The sequence below is a fragment of the Trichoderma evansii genome (genome assembly GCF_050947405.1).
Source record: "Trichoderma evansii strain SZMC 28006 chromosome Unknown GGI43scaffold_29, whole genome shotgun sequence".
NCBI lineage: Eukaryota > Fungi > Ascomycota > Sordariomycetes > Hypocreales > Hypocreaceae > Trichoderma > Trichoderma evansii.
The window spans coordinates 64,283-81,336 of record NW_028145177.1 but is presented as its reverse complement, the minus strand read 5'-3'; the positions used below and the strand labels follow the sequence as shown (position 1 = coordinate 81,336).

Genomic DNA, 17,054 nt, shown 5'->3' with positions numbered 1-17,054 from the left:
ATGAGGCTAGAGCGAGGCCAAGACCCCATGACGGCAATGGCACGGATCCACTGAGGGCCTCTAAATAATACAGTACCGGAACGTAAACGTCAACTGTATTCGCCTTGCAGATTACACGCACAGAGGCAGTGCTAATGATACGGTACCAGCTGCATTTTCAGGCACCCAAATTCCAACAACTGCCCAACAGATAACGATCCAGCCGTAACGCAGCCCCAAGAGCCATCAATTCTGTCAAACACGACAAGAATACGAAAGGTTATTAACTTCAAGCCTTGCCTCCTGCATACGTGTTGCCAGCTGAAGGCAAACGTGAGCTCAGTCCGCTCTCAGCTTCGCCCCATTCGCAGCTGACGCCTCATCATCACCAGATTCGCCCTAGGCCTATCGGCTCGCTCACCGGACCTGGATTGCCCCTAAAATAAAAACCGGATGGGCCTTTTTTGACACAGCCCCGGCGCGGTGACGTTGGTCTCTTTTCCTCGCTCTTTTATCTGGAGCTCAGGCACCGATTTCAGGCTATTGATACCAACTTTATTGCCTAGATGAGGAAAAGGGTAACAGACAAACTACCGCAAAATAGGAGAAAGCCCGTTTCTTCCTTCGTCGCACCCTTTTGATAGACCACCATACCAGCCAGGATAATGCCCACTGCTGCTTACCTTGGCAAGGGTCTGTTGTGAAACGTCTTTATTTACCTGTTTCCTTGTCATGATTTATTGCTTTGCTTAGATCGGCATTTCTAAAAGCAGTTCTTACGGTCTAGCCTAGTCGAGTTTTTTTTTCTCTCCGGCCCTTGAACCTGCAGTAGTCCATGCACGAAGCATTTTGACATTTGGTAACTAAAAAAGAAGAAGAAAAAGGAGACAGCGTGATCAAAGTCATTCATTCTGACTGGTGCAACACACGAAATAACCTTAATTAGCGGCTTCTATTTTCTGCACATCTCTCCCAACACCCCATCCATCATATCAGAAGCCAGCTCATCATAAACGAGACACACTTCCTAAGAGGGACATATTTTGTACAGAGGTTACATCGCAACCGCCTTCATCATGATGGAGGCACTTTCGCTCGCCGCGCTGAATCTGCAGGCGGCGAACCCGCCCCAGTATCCTGAAAATCCATCAGAGACAATACAGGAGCCTCTGGTGCTCTACATATCTAGAGTTCCTGGCACTAGAGGTATTTGGAAATCATCACGATTATTGACGTAACTGGAGCTGACCCCAAAAAATTCACAGATGTTATTCTTTCACCTTTCAAACCCCAGCTCAAGAATGTCACGGGAGGAGATGTTGCTAGCAGCCTCTACTATGTTCATCTCGAGCTTCCAAATCTGGATATACCAGGACCTCAACCGCTGAGAGATGAAGCACAAGGTAGATCCAGTGAAGATAGCTCAGCGACAAGGACGATTGCCCGGAAACCAGTGCCCGGCTCCATAACATCTCTGGCCCCCGAGATTTCGATACAAGGTGATCAGCTACAGTTACAGCAAACCCGAAGCAACCATGAGAATATGCCTCCTCGGCCGTCAGGGAATTTTGGCATTCCTCCCAGCGTGCAAGAGAGTGATATCGCCCCCCCTTTACCTCCTAGACGGCGCTTCGAAGACTCCGGTTTGGGTTACTCAGACAGCTCTTTCGAGACGAATCCTTACGAAAGACCCCAGTTGAATGTACCTCCTCCCAGGCGCAAGCCTGTTGGGCCGAGACAGATGAGTGACGTGCCACAAGGCCGAGTCTCTATGGACGAAACGACACGTTCTAGGGTTCAAACTAGGGATCGAGCAGGTACAACAGGACATACTAGACAAAGTCGCTCTTTGTCTCCAACAAAAAATGTTGAATATTCTACACCTCCATTTACCCTGAGCCTGATAAGGCGGGATCCGGGTACTGGGGATCAGTGGAATGTGGGAAAGATTTCATCATATGAAGTGAATCCGATGGCTGCGCAAACTGCCATGTATCTCTCTGCATCCTCCGAACCACAGCCTCCTCAGCACCCACCAATTGACATACAAATAGAAACTGCTGGATATGCCAAGTTTCGCGGAGGGCAAATGGTGGCCCTTCCACCTCCTCCTTCTTTAATAGATTTCATGCCAGAGCCGAGAAACGATGCCAGGACATTCTCCAGACAGGTTTCCATGTCGTATTCCAGAAGTTTTGGTTCTGCTATTCGTTCCAAATTCCACCAGCTGGAACAAGCGGCTCGGAAAAAGGCACAGGCACATAACCGTAACGGGAGCGAAGCATCAGTCGCTTCACATAGTTCTGGAGAGTACGCGGCTGGATCACCAACGACTGCACGCCCTGACAAAATGAAGCCACGGGGATATACATTCGCAAGCCCTTGGAACGGAAGATGCGAATTTCGCACAGGAAATGGTGGTCGCAGCTTGCTGTGTCATCATATCCTGCACGAAGGTGAAATAGGCCCTTACAACCCGCTTGTGCCTGATTCGAATGCAGCCAAGGGGACTTCGACTGTTGTCAGCGACTTGCGGTTCAACCTTCCGGGCTCTGATTTATTCCCTTCTGGCGAAGTACCCAAGGGCGACAGCGATCACAAACTCGGCCATTTCGGCAAGCTCGTCAAGTCAGCCATGGACCGGGGTTATGGCGATGAGGACGAGGATGATTTTGTATCGCCGTTTGATGTAAATGTAGGCGGCGAGAGAGCAGGAGGGGGCAACCGGGGCAAGCGAGCCAAGCTTGGCAAGCTTATTATATACCACGACGGGATGAAGATGCTGGATCTGCTGGTGGCAGCCAACATGGGGCTGTGGTGGGGGACATGGGAGAAGAGCTATTGAATGTTTATGTGCTGTACTTGGTGAAGCCGCTGTGATGCTTTATGATTTTAATGTATGGCGGGTAACTGGTAATGAGCGTTTAATTTCTTCTCTTTTGCCATTTTCCTTTTTCATTTTTTTTTTTTTATTTACTTGTATAATAGAGATAATGTTCAGAATCATAATGAGTTTGGTAGTCATAGTATCTGGAGTTGCTTAATCAAAGTGAGTCACGTGCTGTGTCACGGGTAGCCATTACCACCAATCATTGGCCTAGCAATGTAATCCCGCAGTGCACTAGGCCGTTGATCAAAGCAGAAGAAGCCGCCAAAAGTTATACCACACGTCAAAGTCGCCTCCCTCCCAATCGACCCCCGCCAGAGGCGCCCGAGTCTGCTCTCCTGCAACTTCGTCAATTGCGTCCTCTGCCAGACAACCTGACGACAATGGCGCCGACTCTCCCCGCCTCGGCAGCAGCCATGCTTGCCCGACGACAGCTGACCCGAGCTCCGGCCTCTGCCAGCTCCATCATGATGGCGACGAGGATGCTGGCCACGCCCTACCACCAGCAGCAGCGCGGCTATGCGACGCCCAAGGGTGCTCTTCCTCAGAACTTCCGCACAAGCAAGCAAGTGGAGTGGGTGTGGGAAAAGGACAGCTTACTAGACCGGCTGGGCAAGTACTTCCTCATGACCGAGATGGCCAGGGGAATGTACGTCCTGCTGGAGCAGTTCTTCCGACCACCGTATGTTATATCGACTATAGCCTCTGGTTAAGAGATGGAATGCTGATGGAGGGAATATAGTTACACCATCTACTATCCTTTCGAGAAGGTATGGAAGTCGCGCGGGGATGGAATGTCTAGATATCTAGATATACATCGCAACCACTGTTGGCCATTGACGTATGATTAACGTTTAATATAGGGTCCCATTTCTCCTCGATTCCGTGGCGAGCACGCCCTGAGACGGTACCCCTCTGGTGAAGAGCGATGCATTGCTTGCAAGCTTTGCGAGGCCGTAAGGACCCCGCCAACATTCAACTTCGAAGCGCATATACAGGGATTATAAGTGTGCTGACTGGTGTATGTGAATAGATCTGCCCTGCCCAGGCCATCACAATTGAAGCCGAAGAGCGTGCTGACGGATCTCGTCGCACTACCCGTTACGATATCGACATGACCAAGTGCATTTACTGCGGTTTCTGCCAGGAGTCTTGCCCTGTCGACGCCATCGTTGAATCCCCCAACGCCGAGTATGCTACCGAGACCAGAGAAGAGCTGTTGTACAACAAGGGTGAGTTTGCGATATGAGCTGCAGGATAACGTTTTCGTATAGCATACTGATGTTTTGCCACAGAGAAGCTGTTGTCCAACGGAGACAAGTGGGAGCCCGAACTTGCTGCCGCCATTCGCGCAGATTCACCTTACCGATAAACTACGCACAAAACCTAATTCCAATTTTGTATGATGTGGGCAGAGAAGAAATCCAATTAGAAGAAGGGCACCAAGGGAGGCTGCATGGACAACTGGATTGTACATAAGTTAGGCGCTACACACAAAAAAAAAGAGCATTTTGATTCATATCGATGTGGATATATTTATATATTTCAAGCGTTGACGTAGTCGGTCGAGTCTATCCGGGCAAGATTTAAAATTTGTTAAATGTTGGACAATGTTGACTGTTATACGAAGTATATTTGCTGTCACTCGCATTTTTCAACCAACTATACTGCTGGGGTTCTATTTATCTGTTAATGCTTGCTAGGTAGGCTTAGCTACTACTACTATCGTGGCGTTACCTCCGGTTTGGCTTGCAGCTCCCTTTACTCAGTGTAAGCTTTAACATGCTTCATTCAAACAAGTCCATCAGCCCCGCAGCAAGCTTCAATCATGGAAATCCAGTAGTAACAGCAGCCCAATTCTTCACAAGTCATGATCCTGCTGATGATTCAACATCTTTGACCTTAGAAATTCAGCAATAAAGAATTGTTCTGCCTATAATTCTCTCCATCCAATCCCATCCTCTGCATTCTCGCTGATTCAGCCCACTTCCTTCCAACCTGAAATCGGCTCACGTGACTCCCTCCGCACTCCAGCTTTGTGTCCCGCCTGGGTAATTCTTGTACCTTTGTACCTGGGCCAGCTCCGGAAAACCTCCAATAGACCGAGTAATAGCCAGCGAGAGAAATTTATCATCGCCGAGAACGAACCTGTCACCAAAAAAACCCCACCAACCACCTTTAACCCGCAACCACTTCCCTCCCGCAGCAGTCAAACTTCTCAATTGACTTCTGTCTTTTCTTTTTCTTCTCCTCTTTCTCCTCTTCTTCTCTTCCCCCAGAAAAAACGCCAGCCGCCAACATGTTCCGCACTGCCATCCTCCGCACATCCGCCTCGGCCGTCCGCGCCGCTGTTGCCCGACCCGCCGTCATCCGAAGAACAGCTCTGATGGCTGCTCCTCGCGCCGTCGCTGTTCCCGTCCGCGTCCAGAGCCTCATGGGTGTGAGGATGTACAGCGCTGGTGGAAGCTTGAACAAGGAGGAGGTCGAGGGCCGCATCCTCAGCCTGCTGCAGGGATTCGACAAGGTAGGTCGATGCTACCCGTGATTTCAGTACCAAATGGAGGCAGAGCTTGGAATACCCCAGAAAAAGAAGCTCTATGAAGAGCTGTGGAATTGCATTTGATGGACAAACTGCTGCGCAATGGATGAGAAAGTTCTGATGAAGGGCGGGGGGAGAAAGAGATCTCGAGCGGGGTGCGAAATAAGTCGCGATGCTGCATTTGCGCTGCCGCAGGAGTCTCTGAAATATGCCATTGCCTTTTCATTCATCATGATGCGAACCAGTGCTAACTCGATATGTGTTCCAGGTCAACGATGCTGCCAACGTACGTCTCAGAGCTTCTATGCGCAATCTCCCTCAATGATTAACCCGCATCTAACACCCTTTCCAGATCAAGGCCACCGCCCACTTCGCCAACGACCTCGGCCTGGACAGTCTCGACACCGTTGAGGTCGTCATGGCCATCGAGGAGGAGTTCAGCATCGAGATCCCCGACAAGGACGCCGACACCATCCACTCAGGTATGACCCGCATATCCCTGCCCTGAATTTCCTTGGCACACATACTCATATCCCACTGCAGTTGACAAGGCCGTCGAGTACATCCTCAACCAGCCCGATGCTCACTAAATGGCTTCCGACCCGATGATTCTGGAAACACTGGCCCTTTTTCTCCACTCTCGGACCTCTCTCGTTATGCGACTTGAAATTCCCTCCTAAGATATACCCGGATATGTAGAGGTTATGATATTGGGTGGGCTACCGAGAAAAATAATGAATTGTTTGGAGGCTATTTTTAAAAACGGAAAAAAAGAAGGCATATACAGAAGGCCAACAGATGATATCATGCTATGGTGAAATCTCATCTAATTTTTCATCTTTGAGAGTCGATAAAAGGGATGTTTTTCTGTCCAAGGTCATCTGCTTTATCTTGGCATCAACGTTTCCAGATCAAAAGGAAGGGATTGTGGAATGGGGGTGTTATAAGCGGGAAGAGAAAAAAAAAAGACGATTGTATTGATGGTGGTTGGAGACGCTGCTACATAAAGTCTGTGCAGCTATCCCTTGTATTAGTGTATAGAAGACTCAATTTACTCTCCACCAACTGCTTGTTTGTGATATGCACTTGAGGACATACGGCTAGTAGTAAACGAACCTCACTGGGCACGTCGCCAACCATGCGTACGGCTAGAGGCGGCCTTAGCTGCGTTGAGACTACCCCTAGGTATGTCCGACTGGGATACTGTTTATCATCGGGGTGCTACCCGTATAGGCTTCTTTGTCTCTCTTTCTTCACAAACGAGAAACAGGCTGTATAACGAGCAGAAGCGGAAAAATGATATCAGATAATAATTCTATCAAATGTGACGAATAGGATCACACATGCATGCATGACCGGCTTATGCATTCGCTCCCGTATAACTACCCTGGTAGATATCGTAACTGGCCAGTAGTAAACCATCCAATCAACAATTTCCTGTTCAAGGTACGAGTTACACAACAACAGTAGATATTCATTCATAAGATGCTAAGACGAAAGAAGACAAAAAGCTGTGACTAACGAATGCTGAAAATGCATACTGGTAACCCCCAGGCATTGGCTTAAAAGCCGAAAATATTTAAGCTAACTACATGTACACTTTGCTCCTATACTGATACATACATACATACAAACTAACGCAGAGAGTAATCATTGCTTGACCGCGCATGACATTAGGGAGAAATTATTGGGTGGTTCCAAAACTCGCTTTCCCCTCTCCATCCTCCTTCCCCAAGAATAGGCCATGGGGTGAAAAGTGATCGGCGATTATAGATCCTTGAAGAAAAAGAGACCTAAGCTGACCGCAGATGTCGTCTTTCGGCAGCAGGGTTATTATGTTCACCACTTAGATAGCCAGATATTCGATCGTGAGAAAACAAAGATCCAAGCTCGCGTAGTCGCAAATATAGCGAAAAGAAATGGAGAAAAAAAAAATCGATTTATGTTAAACGGTGATCCAGTGATTTGTTATTCTCGTTTTTTTTTCTCATGATGAAAAGCAAACGATGCTTATTGTTCCTTTGATAGGCCGTATTCCAGAAAATGAGAGATATGATTTCAGGGTTTCGCTGTCCTAGATGGCTCCTCGATATGACAATGGAATAGCAGGAAAATAGAAAACGCAAAAACAGAAGAAAAGAAGAAGAAAAAAGGCAAAAAACTCCAGCCTATATAGTATATGTACCCCTTGTGTCCCTTTTGGTTTTTTTCCCCTTTTCCCAGTTCCTTGGCGATGTTGGATGTCGGATAATGATTTTGTGTTCCCTTTCCAAAGGCTGCCACTGATTTTGCGAGAGACAAAGAGAGAGAAAAAGAAAGAAGAAGAGAAATAAATAGCTCGAAAAATATCCCGAAAAAAAAATCCGATGGACCGAATTCTGATTTCCAAGAAAAATGCACGTGCATGGCGCGCTGTCGTCTGGTTCGTAGATCGTTATGTCTTCGTCAAAAAATGGGGTGATTTCCTCCGTTCATCAAACTTGGTTTGAAAGGGGGGTATCTTGTCTAAACAAATATGCTCCGCCGCATGTTTTTTTTTCTCCCTGACTTCCAACAAATACATTACCTCCCATTGACTGATACGGCATCTCGTCCCTCCTTGGCACCATTGGAAGGGGTCGCTCCCTTGCTGGCAGCGGCACTGGCGTAGGAAGTAAAGCTTCCCAGAGCCAAGCCAGAAGACCCACGCTTACGAGCTTTCGATGATGAGGCATCTTCTTCCTCTTCCATACTGAATACAAATGCAGAGTCTTCTTCGTCAATTGGGGTTGTGAATCTGCCAGACGAGCCGATACTGGCGCTGGAAACGTGGCGCTCTAGGCCGCGGTCCTTGCCGATAGGCGAGATGCCATTGCCGGCGTTGCGACTGGCCGTTGGGTGCAAGAGCGGGCTTGAGCCATTCAGCGTATCATCAAGTCGGCTCCGTTGCAGTTGCTGCGAGAGAACAGACATACTCTCGCTTCCGCCAACAGGTCGAATAACAGATGGCCGGCTTATACCATTGTTGTCGGACATTTCCTTGGCAAGGATCGAATTCCGTAGGGGACTCCCAACGTGGCCAAAGGCCGATCCGGCAGCGCTTCGGGCCGATCTGGTCATCTCTTCCTCCTCCTTCTGACGTTGGAACAGGGGTCCCCATCGACTCGGGCTGGAGCCAATCGGGCTGCCATATTTGCCAAGGCTGCCGAGACTGAAGTCTGGCCGCTCATCTCGCATCGAACCTCTCCGGGCCTTCTCCGCCGGGGTCAACAGGTCCTGCAGGTCACCGGGAACGAGATTTTCCGGTACGTTATCGTCGTCGCCAAACGCAAACTCAGCCTCCCAATCTCGGTCAACCATGTTCTTGGGCATGCTAGCGCTTAGCAGTCGTGGTTGCTTGGGGTATCGGGTGGAGTGCATGATTCGCTTCCCAAAGTACTCTTCGCCAGTAAGATGATGCGAATCTGGCGGGCTGCTGGCGGTGGGGGTAATGAGATGCTCAGATGATCCAAAGGCGGAGGAGTGGAGCAATTTGAGCGTCTCGGACGTGCGCTGATCCTTGATGCTGCTGAGCGATGGGGAAGGCGATTCGAGACCAAACTTTGAGGGCACGGATGAAGGCCAGGGCGCAGCAGGGAAGCGAGCGGCATTGGAAATGCCGTTAGAGTCGAAAGAGGCTGGTAATGGGGCATCAAGAACAGATAAGCCCTTTGCAGCAGGCGACAGACCAAATCCCAGGCGGGAGGATTCATCATCCGGTGGAGAGCCGTAGTTGGAGTCGGTGACAGAGTAAGGCGCATCAATGGTCGGGATGCCACTGTCATGGTGGCTGCTGGATAGGCCGAGATGCTGCATCTCATCGCTGAGATAAGGATATGTGGGCTGGTCGGCACGATACAGAGACGTGGTCAAAGCACTGGCGGTAGAATGGTTGAATGGGCCACTGACAGCGCCCGGGGTCTGTGAGACGGGACTGGCGCCGCCCGCACGATTGGCAAGATTGAGGGGATTTGCACCGATTGTAACGCCATTCTTACCGTAGTTGATTCGGCGACCGTCGGGGAGGACGTGGATGTTTGCGCATTTGGGGCCAAACTTGCAGTTACCCTAAGAGGAAAGCGAAATGTCAGCCAGCCAATCTCGACAGGAATTGTGTGTCTTTGTCATGCCACAGCACGGCCAGGGAAAAGCCTCGAAAATAAAGAGTAAAAAAAATTCAGGAACAACAGTCGTATGATACAGCAGCAGTTGCGGGTATTTTCGGGCAAAGAAGAAACCATCTTTCAATGTTTCGTTTTCCTCTTCCATCTCATCGTTTTTCTGATTGAAACGATATGCGTCCAAGGCAAACAGGGCAGCGGAAACACAGCCAGTGACACCATGCGAGAAGCAGCTCACCTTTGCGAAATATTTGCAGATGTTCTCTGAAGCGGTGCCCAGATCATGGCTAAAGGGACAGGCATTGCCGGCCTGGCAGGCTCCCTGGCGGAAAAACTTGCACGGGACGTGCGATGTATCTGCAAGCAGCAACAAACGGTCAGCGCATCTGTGGCCAATTTTGAAGCTCTCTCGTCGTGGTCGTGTGCTCGCTCGGTGGGGGAGGGAGACGCTAGATTCGAGCACAAGCAAAGGCAAACGGGTGTAACCTACTGGGCGGGCTGCGCGGCATGCTGCTGTGGTGATGGCTGTTTCCGTGGGCACCGTTGGGGATGCTGAGGCTGCCGCTCCGCATGTGTCGATACTCGGGCATCGTTACGATGGGGGACGAGAGGCGCGAGGCACGTCGCTTCTCGAGCGCTGAGGCTGGCGTGTTGGCAGAGGCAAGAAGAGGAGCGGCGTGTAGAGGAAGAGGAGAAGAAGTACTGCGAGAGTGGCGGATTGAGAGGGGAGAGAAATTGGGGCTTGGCCGCTGCGGCGCGGGCGGTAAAATGGGGGGCCCGGGAGCGAGGCCAGCGGGGATAGAGGGGGACGGGGCCCCTGTGGGCGCTGTAAGTGCTGCTGCAGGTGCTGCCACCGGCGGCGCTGTAGCTGTAGGGGGCCCCTGTATTTGTAGTGCTGCTGTGCTCGCTGGGCCGATGGCTCCGTTATGGCCAAGGTAGTATTCGTGGCCGGCGATGGTGGGCAGCAGCACCTGTCCAGTGACTTGTCCAGCAGCCTGTCCAGTGACCTGGATCCTGTCTTGTGGATGTCGGTCTCCCGCGTAATCTCTGTGTCTCAGCACGGCTCGTAGCAGTGCTCCCGGCCGTCGCAGCCTTTGGGACGGGAGCACAGTGTATCGGTCGTGGATCGCGGCCATCCGCTTGTGTATTAGAGGCGGGGACAGTATCAGTACCCCGAAGCGGATCTTCTGGGTGGAAACGGGATAGGAAGAGGAGACGGCCAATCCAGGTAATGAGATGAATAATAGGAAGAACGAAGAAGGAAGAGAAGAAAGAAAATAAAAGGGAAGAGAAAGAAGAAGAGGAACAAAAAAGGAGGCGGTGATTTACGACTAATCGCCACGTTTATGTACCGCCGAAAACTTCGTGTCCGTCCCAATTCTTGGGAATAGGCGCTCCAAGTATTACTAGCACTAATCGAAGAAATGTGAGGCTGCCAATGGGCATGGGCTCAGCGCGCGATAACTTGGTCAGTCGCCCGTCTGTCAGCAGTACAACTACCGATATTTCGGGTCCACCAGGTAAAGGGTGTGAGGTCAAGAGATGAGTGGAATCCGGCAGCGGTCGGTACTGGAACGAACGTGAGAAAGATCCTATAAACTGACACGCTCAAGGAACGAGTCGATGGAGGACGGGGAGCCACGGTCACGGCACAGCACAGCACAGTCGATCAACTAAATCGAACGATATCCAAGGTGGTCAAGACAAGGGGGGGTGGACAGGGGGAGCATCGAGGCAAGGAGGGTCGGTCGAGGCGATGGTACTCGTAATATATCAACGGCAGATACGATGGGCTGGCGTTGGATGTTCTGCTTTTGAGACGAGTCGGCTGTCTATCAACCCGACTCACCGGGATGTCAAGCTTATTATATATGCCAGACGCATCTGCGAGTCGAAAACAAAAAAAGACTGGGTCAAGCATGTCTCTCGCCTGCTCTTCAAGCCCCTCTTGTTCATGTCAAGAACATTTCTCGTCTATCAGCTCCGAAACCTTTGTGGCAAGAGCATGCTCGATAAAGAGTACTCCAAGGCGTGCGATGGCTGTGAGGGCGTGAGCGTAGACTTTCAGGTGTACGAGAAATACATGCATACCTAGTATTCATCCATGTAAGTGGTGTATGTGTAGGTGCGGGTGCGGATGATGGCGTCTTCAGACTGGGAGTAGATGGTGTGGTGAACACCGCGCTTCTTTGGCAATAGCATCCTGGCAGTACTCATCACACAGCACCAATCTCGGTGGCCAGCCATGTACCAGCATTAGTTGGGCAGTTTTTGCCATTGCACTTAAGATACTTGCACATGCCGCTAGCCGGAGCATGAGCTCGTTACGAGTTTGGTAGTGAGGCGTCAATTTCTAGACCAAGACATGGCGAGGCGAGGAGCCCAGCGCCGGTTGAGCTACTACTGCTAGCCTCAAAGATAGATTGAAGACTACTGCTCGAGCGTTGACCAGTTCAAGGGTTCAACTCAGCTCGGAAGTGACCGTCGCTCCCGTTTCTGTCTCTGGCAGAGCCCAGAATAGCAGCAATATCGGTAGAGGGTTTGGCTGTTTCAAAGGAAAAGGCGCCTTGCCAGTATGCTACGAGAGGGAGCAATTTTCCAGGTCCAGTCACACGATCCACGCGTTAATAGAGGGGAGGCTGAGATGGCGAAAAGCATGCCACGCATTGAAATCCGACATTCCTTTGGCCACAGGTAGCCAACGTCGGTCTTCTCAAAGGCGAAAAACTCGATTGGCTTTGCAAGCATCTATGCATACCAGCCCGATTTCCAAATTACAGTCTCCATCTGTCTTGATGCATTGGCGCTCATGTATGCATCCGAGATTGATGCCCGCATCGGCGCCCACCCTGCCACCCTGCTGCAGATCATCCATGGCAGTTATGAGCACGGGGCCGTCGATGATCTTGCCCCATAGAGCTGGGAATGGCACTTTAGCCTCTCCACGACCAGTGAATATTAAAGGGCAACAGGAAAGGGAAATGGATAAGTAATCCGGCCTCTTATCGAATTGGAGAAACCAGGCTCAAGACGCCACCATCGAAGCTGTGATATGCCCAAGCTGGTGTAGCCACGCTGATGTCGCACCGCTACCACGGAATAATGGGTAGCGTAGACAGGCTCTGCCTGGCCTTTGCCGCGGAATGCTCGCAACACTAGTCGAATGGGAATGGGCTCGCCTCGCATTACGCACGAGCTTGTCAGCCAGGGCCGTCAAAATGTCTTGGCTAGGCCGCTTTGTGAGCGGCCGGTCCACGCAATTTTGTCTCACTCTGAGGCTTTTAAAATAGGTCAAAAAAGTTCAATGTCAAAGGCGGGTCTCAGCAGCCGTTACACGGCATGATAGCATATCTCGGATGGGTAGGCTGTTGGCAGCACTGCAGCAACCCTTGGCACGTCCGGCTAGACTACGATTAGACGGGGCTGCGTTAGCCAAGGGTTAATTGATTGAATAGCTGCTGTACTGATGCATATTGGCCTCATTTCCAGCTGTATCGTTGAAGCGTATTCTGTACTCTTGCTCTCGCCCTCATCAGACGAAGCAACCTCCCGTCACGCTAACACGACCTGGATTTGTCAACCCGGCCGCCCGAGTCTCAGAGAGGACAAGACCAGAATGCGCGCGCGAGGCAGCGCCAGCGAGGTTGATCCCAGCACACCTTCGTACATATCTATGAGGTGCCAGGGGGTAGCGTAGCGCAGAAGCCGAAATGCGTGAATCCGGGGAAAACCTCCCTCCAGGCTCCATCCCGGTTTCCTTGCAGGAACGCCACCAAACAAACGATTCGGTCTTTGAGGCCCTTTTCGATGGCTGCTTTTAGCACCTAGCCAGTACTTAGTATCTTTGTCATGTCACTGATGGGATGGATAAGGAGTACGAAGTCATGATCCCTGCCATGCCGCAGAATGATGAGAATATGGTAGGTAGGTGGACTTCATACGAGTAAGTCTTCTCTCACTTAAGCACTTACTTAGTCCATATCGTAGTCATGAACAAGACACAGCCGCTCCACTTTCTTTTTGCTGTCCCTGGCATATAAAATACCCCAGTAGCTTTTACTCTGCAACATGTAATACAGAGAATGCGCACAGGTTCGTAGCACAAACTCGTAGCTCCTCCCTCAATTGAAGCTGGGCACAGCCATTCGTGCCTATCTCTCTCTTATCTGGCACAAACTTTATTCCGAGGCTCCCCTTTTGGCCTTGCCTGCATCGTCCTCCAAATGAACGTGATGCGAGCGAGAAACTGTCTCCATAAGAACGGAACATGACAGCGCCACAAAGAGGAGATGAGAAACGCCCTCTGACACCCCCAGGCCGCTTGAAAACGACTCGTCAACTCAACAGGCCGCAGGACGGCGTAGGTTTCCACTGTTTGTCTGTTCCTTGGTTTCAGCTCACCTTGCAAAGCTCTTGATTCCCAGCGCGCCGAAGTCCATGATTTGCATCCATCGCCTGGTGCTTCGTCCAGTCATCGTCCGCGTCAGCCCTCCATTGTCCATCGGCATGTCTCAGGGCAAGAAAGCGCTAATTTTGCCCTCATGCCCAAGTTGGGCGAACGGGGGTGTTCCGTGGCCCAGCCACCAGTGGGATGCAGACTCGCAGTCTCTGATGATTTGTGTTTCTCAGCGCCGCAGCAAATGAGCGTTTCTCTCTCGAGATATGCCGATCCCCTGTCCGCGTATGTTCCGATTCGTCTGAGATTTGCAGCTACCGTACAGTAGAGCTTTCGCTTACTCGTATTTAGAGAAGCCGAGCTGAAGATGCTACGAACTGGCTACGATTTCTCTCAGCCTCCTACGGCTCAAGGAACAGTTGAGCGAGATGATTACGACACAGGATACCCCACCAAAAAAGGAATATTCGCGATTCTCGACGCCGTGAGCAAGTTTGTGCAACCCAGGCAGCCGCCCGTGCCTGTCGACGCTTTTCCACTTCCAGCTTCATGGGAACCAAGAAGAGTCTTGTTCGAGCATGGTCTACGCCACACAAAGAGACCATGTGCAGGGCTGCCAGATACTTGGACTCCGGCTAGCAATAGCCCAAGCCATGGCTCAACACCTGCCCACACCGGCCGGTCAGCCTCAGTCCGCCGAGGTACTAGTCGCGGTGCTAGTTGCTTCTGGGAGATACCACCACCACCTCCACCACCTCCACCACATTTGACTTTGCAACTCCGGCCGGCTCGACATCAGCCGCGAATGATATCTGTTGTGCAAACCACGCTATCTTAGCAATAGCTCGATACGATATACGCTGCCGTATTATTGGCGAACGACGCTGCAGACGCCGTGGATGTGAATATTCTTCGCGTCCATGTGGTTCTTGTCGAGACGGGCACACGCATGCTTGTCCATCCGAGCCATCGGCTTCCATCCCTGTCACGACCAACCACAGTCAAGCTTCACGCCTTGTATGTATGCAAGTATACCGGTATGCCGCATCTGCTCACACCCACCACTATCCGCCTTATTATGCATCCTTATGCACATCTCATACGCTAACGCAAGCATGTGTGAAGATGCATGCATAGTGGAGACACGCCCAAAGAGCAGCTCTGTACGAGGGTCATGCGTCGCATCGTTGCATGCTCCGACCTCCCCTCAACATCACCTATACGCAGCTGCACGACGCAGATTGTGCTGACCATATGGGAATCATAGGTGGTTCTAGAAACAGTCTGGTTTATTCATCATTCGGCCCCGAAGCTCTGGCTGCTGTCCGCTCTCTTCAGTAAGCGGGTCACTAACACATTGATATCCGAAGTGCTCCATACAGTAGTTGCGGACACTTTGCGGGTTGGCTTTACGCTTTCTCTGCTTTATTTTTGGCTCTCCAATTCTTTTTGGCTTGAGCGTGGGCCGTCCCTGACGGGCCTCTCCGCATCTGCCAAAAGTCATTCCCGTAGACCTCAACAGGCAAGACGAACTGAAGAGTGTTTGGGCCCGGCCCTCGTATCTTCCACCTAATCCAGATGCTATAGAGAGACACAGCGGGGCAAGCTTCATGTTAATGTTTACGAAGCGGAAGGGTAGATGGTCTAGCCGAGTTTCCCGCTGTCTATCTACACACCCTTCTCTCGTTGCTTTGTTTGCCGGAGCAAGGAAGCATAAGCCTTCGGAGGGACTCAAGTAAACGCCAAACTAACAGGGATATGGCAGCCGTCTGAGCCACTACTTTACGTTTATTCCTCTAATTCTGCAAGATCTACTGGTTCCACTTTCAGAACAAGCATTCTCTGACTGAATCTCATGATCCCTGCCCACTCCCCCCACCAAGATGTCGGCTGTGATGGCTAGTTTTTGTGGTCATCCGCTCAACAACACCCATCCACATGTCTTCTCTGCCCCTCTATTGCGCGTTTCTTCGCCTCAAAGATGGATGCTCTTGGCAGCATCGTTAAGGGGTATCACCATACAGCCAGATGATGCGCCATAATATCATCATCCAATCAAGAGGAGTTGTAAACACTCCGATGAAGAAGTAATGACGTTTGCCAGATTCGTTTTGCAGCTCTTTCATTAGAGCCGCCTGTTTTTCTCCGGCTTTTTCTTTGTCCCGTTTCAAATCCTAGACTTTCTCATTCCTCATTCCTTCCTCATGAATGTGAAACATTTTATTCCGCAGTTTTGCTCACCCTGAGTTCTATGTGGATGCTTTAGTATTCAATGTTTCATTTTAGCACCTCTTCTCACTTGGCCTACACGCACATTCATCTTGTATTAAGCAGTTGTGATATCATAGTATACTTGAGTTATCTGAACGAAGACAGGCATTATACGACAAAGGGTGTTGCTAATAGGATCTTTATAGTACGCAGTGCAAACATCTAAACGAGCCGATGTTGTATTATAGACGACAGCCATAACTTTGTTTGGTTTGGCACCTACACGGCTTCATCATGGGCTACGCCACCACGGCCATGCCCCATACCCTTGACCCTTATTGGAAGATCCTCCAGCCATGGTTACCAGAAACGGACAGCTCCTTTGCATGTGACGGCAATATGTTTTGGAAGTGGGTACATGCGCCCGTACAGATCTAGCAAATGTATGCAGGCAGCACGGAAACTTTAATCTGTTCTTGCCCAGTTACGAGCCTCTGCATGTCAAAGGGTGACACATGGGCAGCGTGATGCTGGAAAACTTGCCCTAGGCCGGGACTCTAAGCTATCTATTTGTCCGAATTCTTTTCATTCGCCTTCTCATCCGTGTAAGCTCCTCGTTTTCGCAACTTCTTCTTCTTCAACCAGGTTTGGCGCCCAGCTTGTCCTTCTTGATGTAAGCAGAAGATCGGGTAAACAAGTGTTTCCGGCCTCCACGAGAAGTACTTACATATTCTCACGTTACCAGGGGGCGTTCTTTTTTTTTGCCTCAATAAAGGCACCAGCATGCATGGCTCAAGTGTCAAAGGGGTGGCTCTAAAGCAAGGACTGTTGCCACTCGGCGATGCAGCCACGCCTCTGGAGCGAGACTAATGGTGTAACTCGCAGTTTGTGATGTCTGATCTG

General features: G+C 50.6%; 5 protein-coding genes across 5 annotated transcripts; 4 read left to right on the top strand and 1 right to left on the bottom strand.

Annotated features, from left to right (window-relative positions):
* Window positions 1-1,055: 1,055 nt before the first annotated feature.
* On the top strand, window positions 1,056-2,824 carry GGI43DRAFT_388035 (uncharacterized protein; the record flags this gene model as incomplete). Its single annotated transcript, XM_083204008.1, has 2 exons — window positions 1,056-1,185; window positions 1,245-2,824. The coding sequence occupies 2 exons, from the start codon at window positions 1,056-1,058 to the stop codon at window positions 2,822-2,824; spliced, it is 1,710 nt and encodes a 569-aa protein (XP_083055999.1).
* Window positions 2,825-3,004: 180 nt separating this feature from the next.
* Window positions 3,005-4,962, top strand: GGI43DRAFT_416745 (NuoI/complex I 23 kDa subunit family protein). The gene is made up of 6 exons (XM_083207339.1): window positions 3,005-3,548; window positions 3,609-3,636; window positions 3,730-3,822; window positions 3,900-4,098; window positions 4,162-4,544; window positions 4,604-4,962. The coding sequence occupies exons 1-5, from the start codon at window positions 3,250-3,252 to the stop codon at window positions 4,236-4,238; spliced, it is 696 nt and encodes a 231-aa protein (XP_083055998.1). The 5' UTR covers window positions 3,005-3,249; the 3' UTR covers window positions 4,239-4,544; window positions 4,604-4,962.
* GGI43DRAFT_416744 (acyl carrier protein) lies at window positions 4,963-6,385 on the top strand. The gene is made up of 4 exons (XM_083207338.1): window positions 4,963-5,390; window positions 5,674-5,691; window positions 5,758-5,887; window positions 5,949-6,385. The coding sequence occupies exons 1-4, from the start codon at window positions 5,166-5,168 to the stop codon at window positions 5,993-5,995; spliced, it is 420 nt and encodes a 139-aa protein (XP_083055997.1). The 5' UTR covers window positions 4,963-5,165; the 3' UTR covers window positions 5,996-6,385.
* Window positions 6,386-7,967: 1,582 nt separating this feature from the next.
* GGI43DRAFT_425875 (uncharacterized protein) lies at window positions 7,968-10,134 on the bottom strand (the record flags this gene model as incomplete). Its single annotated transcript, XM_083208560.1, has 3 exons — window positions 7,968-9,491; window positions 9,783-9,901; window positions 10,035-10,134. 3 exons carry the CDS (start codon window positions 10,132-10,134, stop codon window positions 7,968-7,970), a joined length of 1,743 nt encoding a protein of 580 aa, XP_083055996.1.
* Window positions 10,135-13,526: 3,392 nt separating this feature from the next.
* On the top strand, window positions 13,527-15,416 carry GGI43DRAFT_228125 (uncharacterized protein). Its single transcript, XM_083200473.1, has 4 exons — window positions 13,527-13,904; window positions 13,969-14,225; window positions 14,292-14,977; window positions 15,208-15,416. The coding sequence occupies exons 1-3, from the start codon at window positions 13,812-13,814 to the stop codon at window positions 14,776-14,778; spliced, it is 837 nt and encodes a 278-aa protein (XP_083055995.1). The 5' UTR covers window positions 13,527-13,811; the 3' UTR covers window positions 14,779-14,977; window positions 15,208-15,416.
* Window positions 15,417-17,054: the final 1,638 nt, after the last annotated feature.

Excerpts from the sequence above, each read along its gene's own strand:
- GGI43DRAFT_228125 (XM_083200473.1), top strand. The coding sequence starts at position 13,812 with ATGACAGCGCCACAAAGAGGAGATGAGAAACGCCCTCTGACACCCCCA. Across the intron at positions 13,905-13,968 it reads TCAACAGGCCGCAGGACGGC|CGCGCCGAAGTCCATGATTT; the intron begins GTAGGTTTCCAC and ends CTTGATTCCCAG. Across the intron at positions 14,226-14,291 it reads TATGCCGATCCCCTGTCCGC|AGAAGCCGAGCTGAAGATGC; the intron begins GTATGTTCCGAT and ends ACTCGTATTTAG.
- GGI43DRAFT_416745 (XM_083207339.1), top strand. The coding sequence starts at position 3,250 with ATGGCGCCGACTCTCCCCGCCTCGGCAGCAGCCATGCTTGCCCGACGA. Across the intron at positions 3,823-3,899 it reads CTTGCAAGCTTTGCGAGGCC|ATCTGCCCTGCCCAGGCCAT; the intron begins GTAAGGACCCCG and ends GTATGTGAATAG. Across the intron at positions 4,099-4,161 it reads AGAGCTGTTGTACAACAAGG|AGAAGCTGTTGTCCAACGGA; the intron begins GTGAGTTTGCGA and ends GTTTTGCCACAG.
- GGI43DRAFT_416744 (XM_083207338.1), top strand. The coding sequence starts at position 5,166 with ATGTTCCGCACTGCCATCCTCCGCACATCCGCCTCGGCCGTCCGCGCC. Across the intron at positions 5,888-5,948 it reads CGCCGACACCATCCACTCAG|TTGACAAGGCCGTCGAGTAC; the intron begins GTATGACCCGCA and ends ATCCCACTGCAG.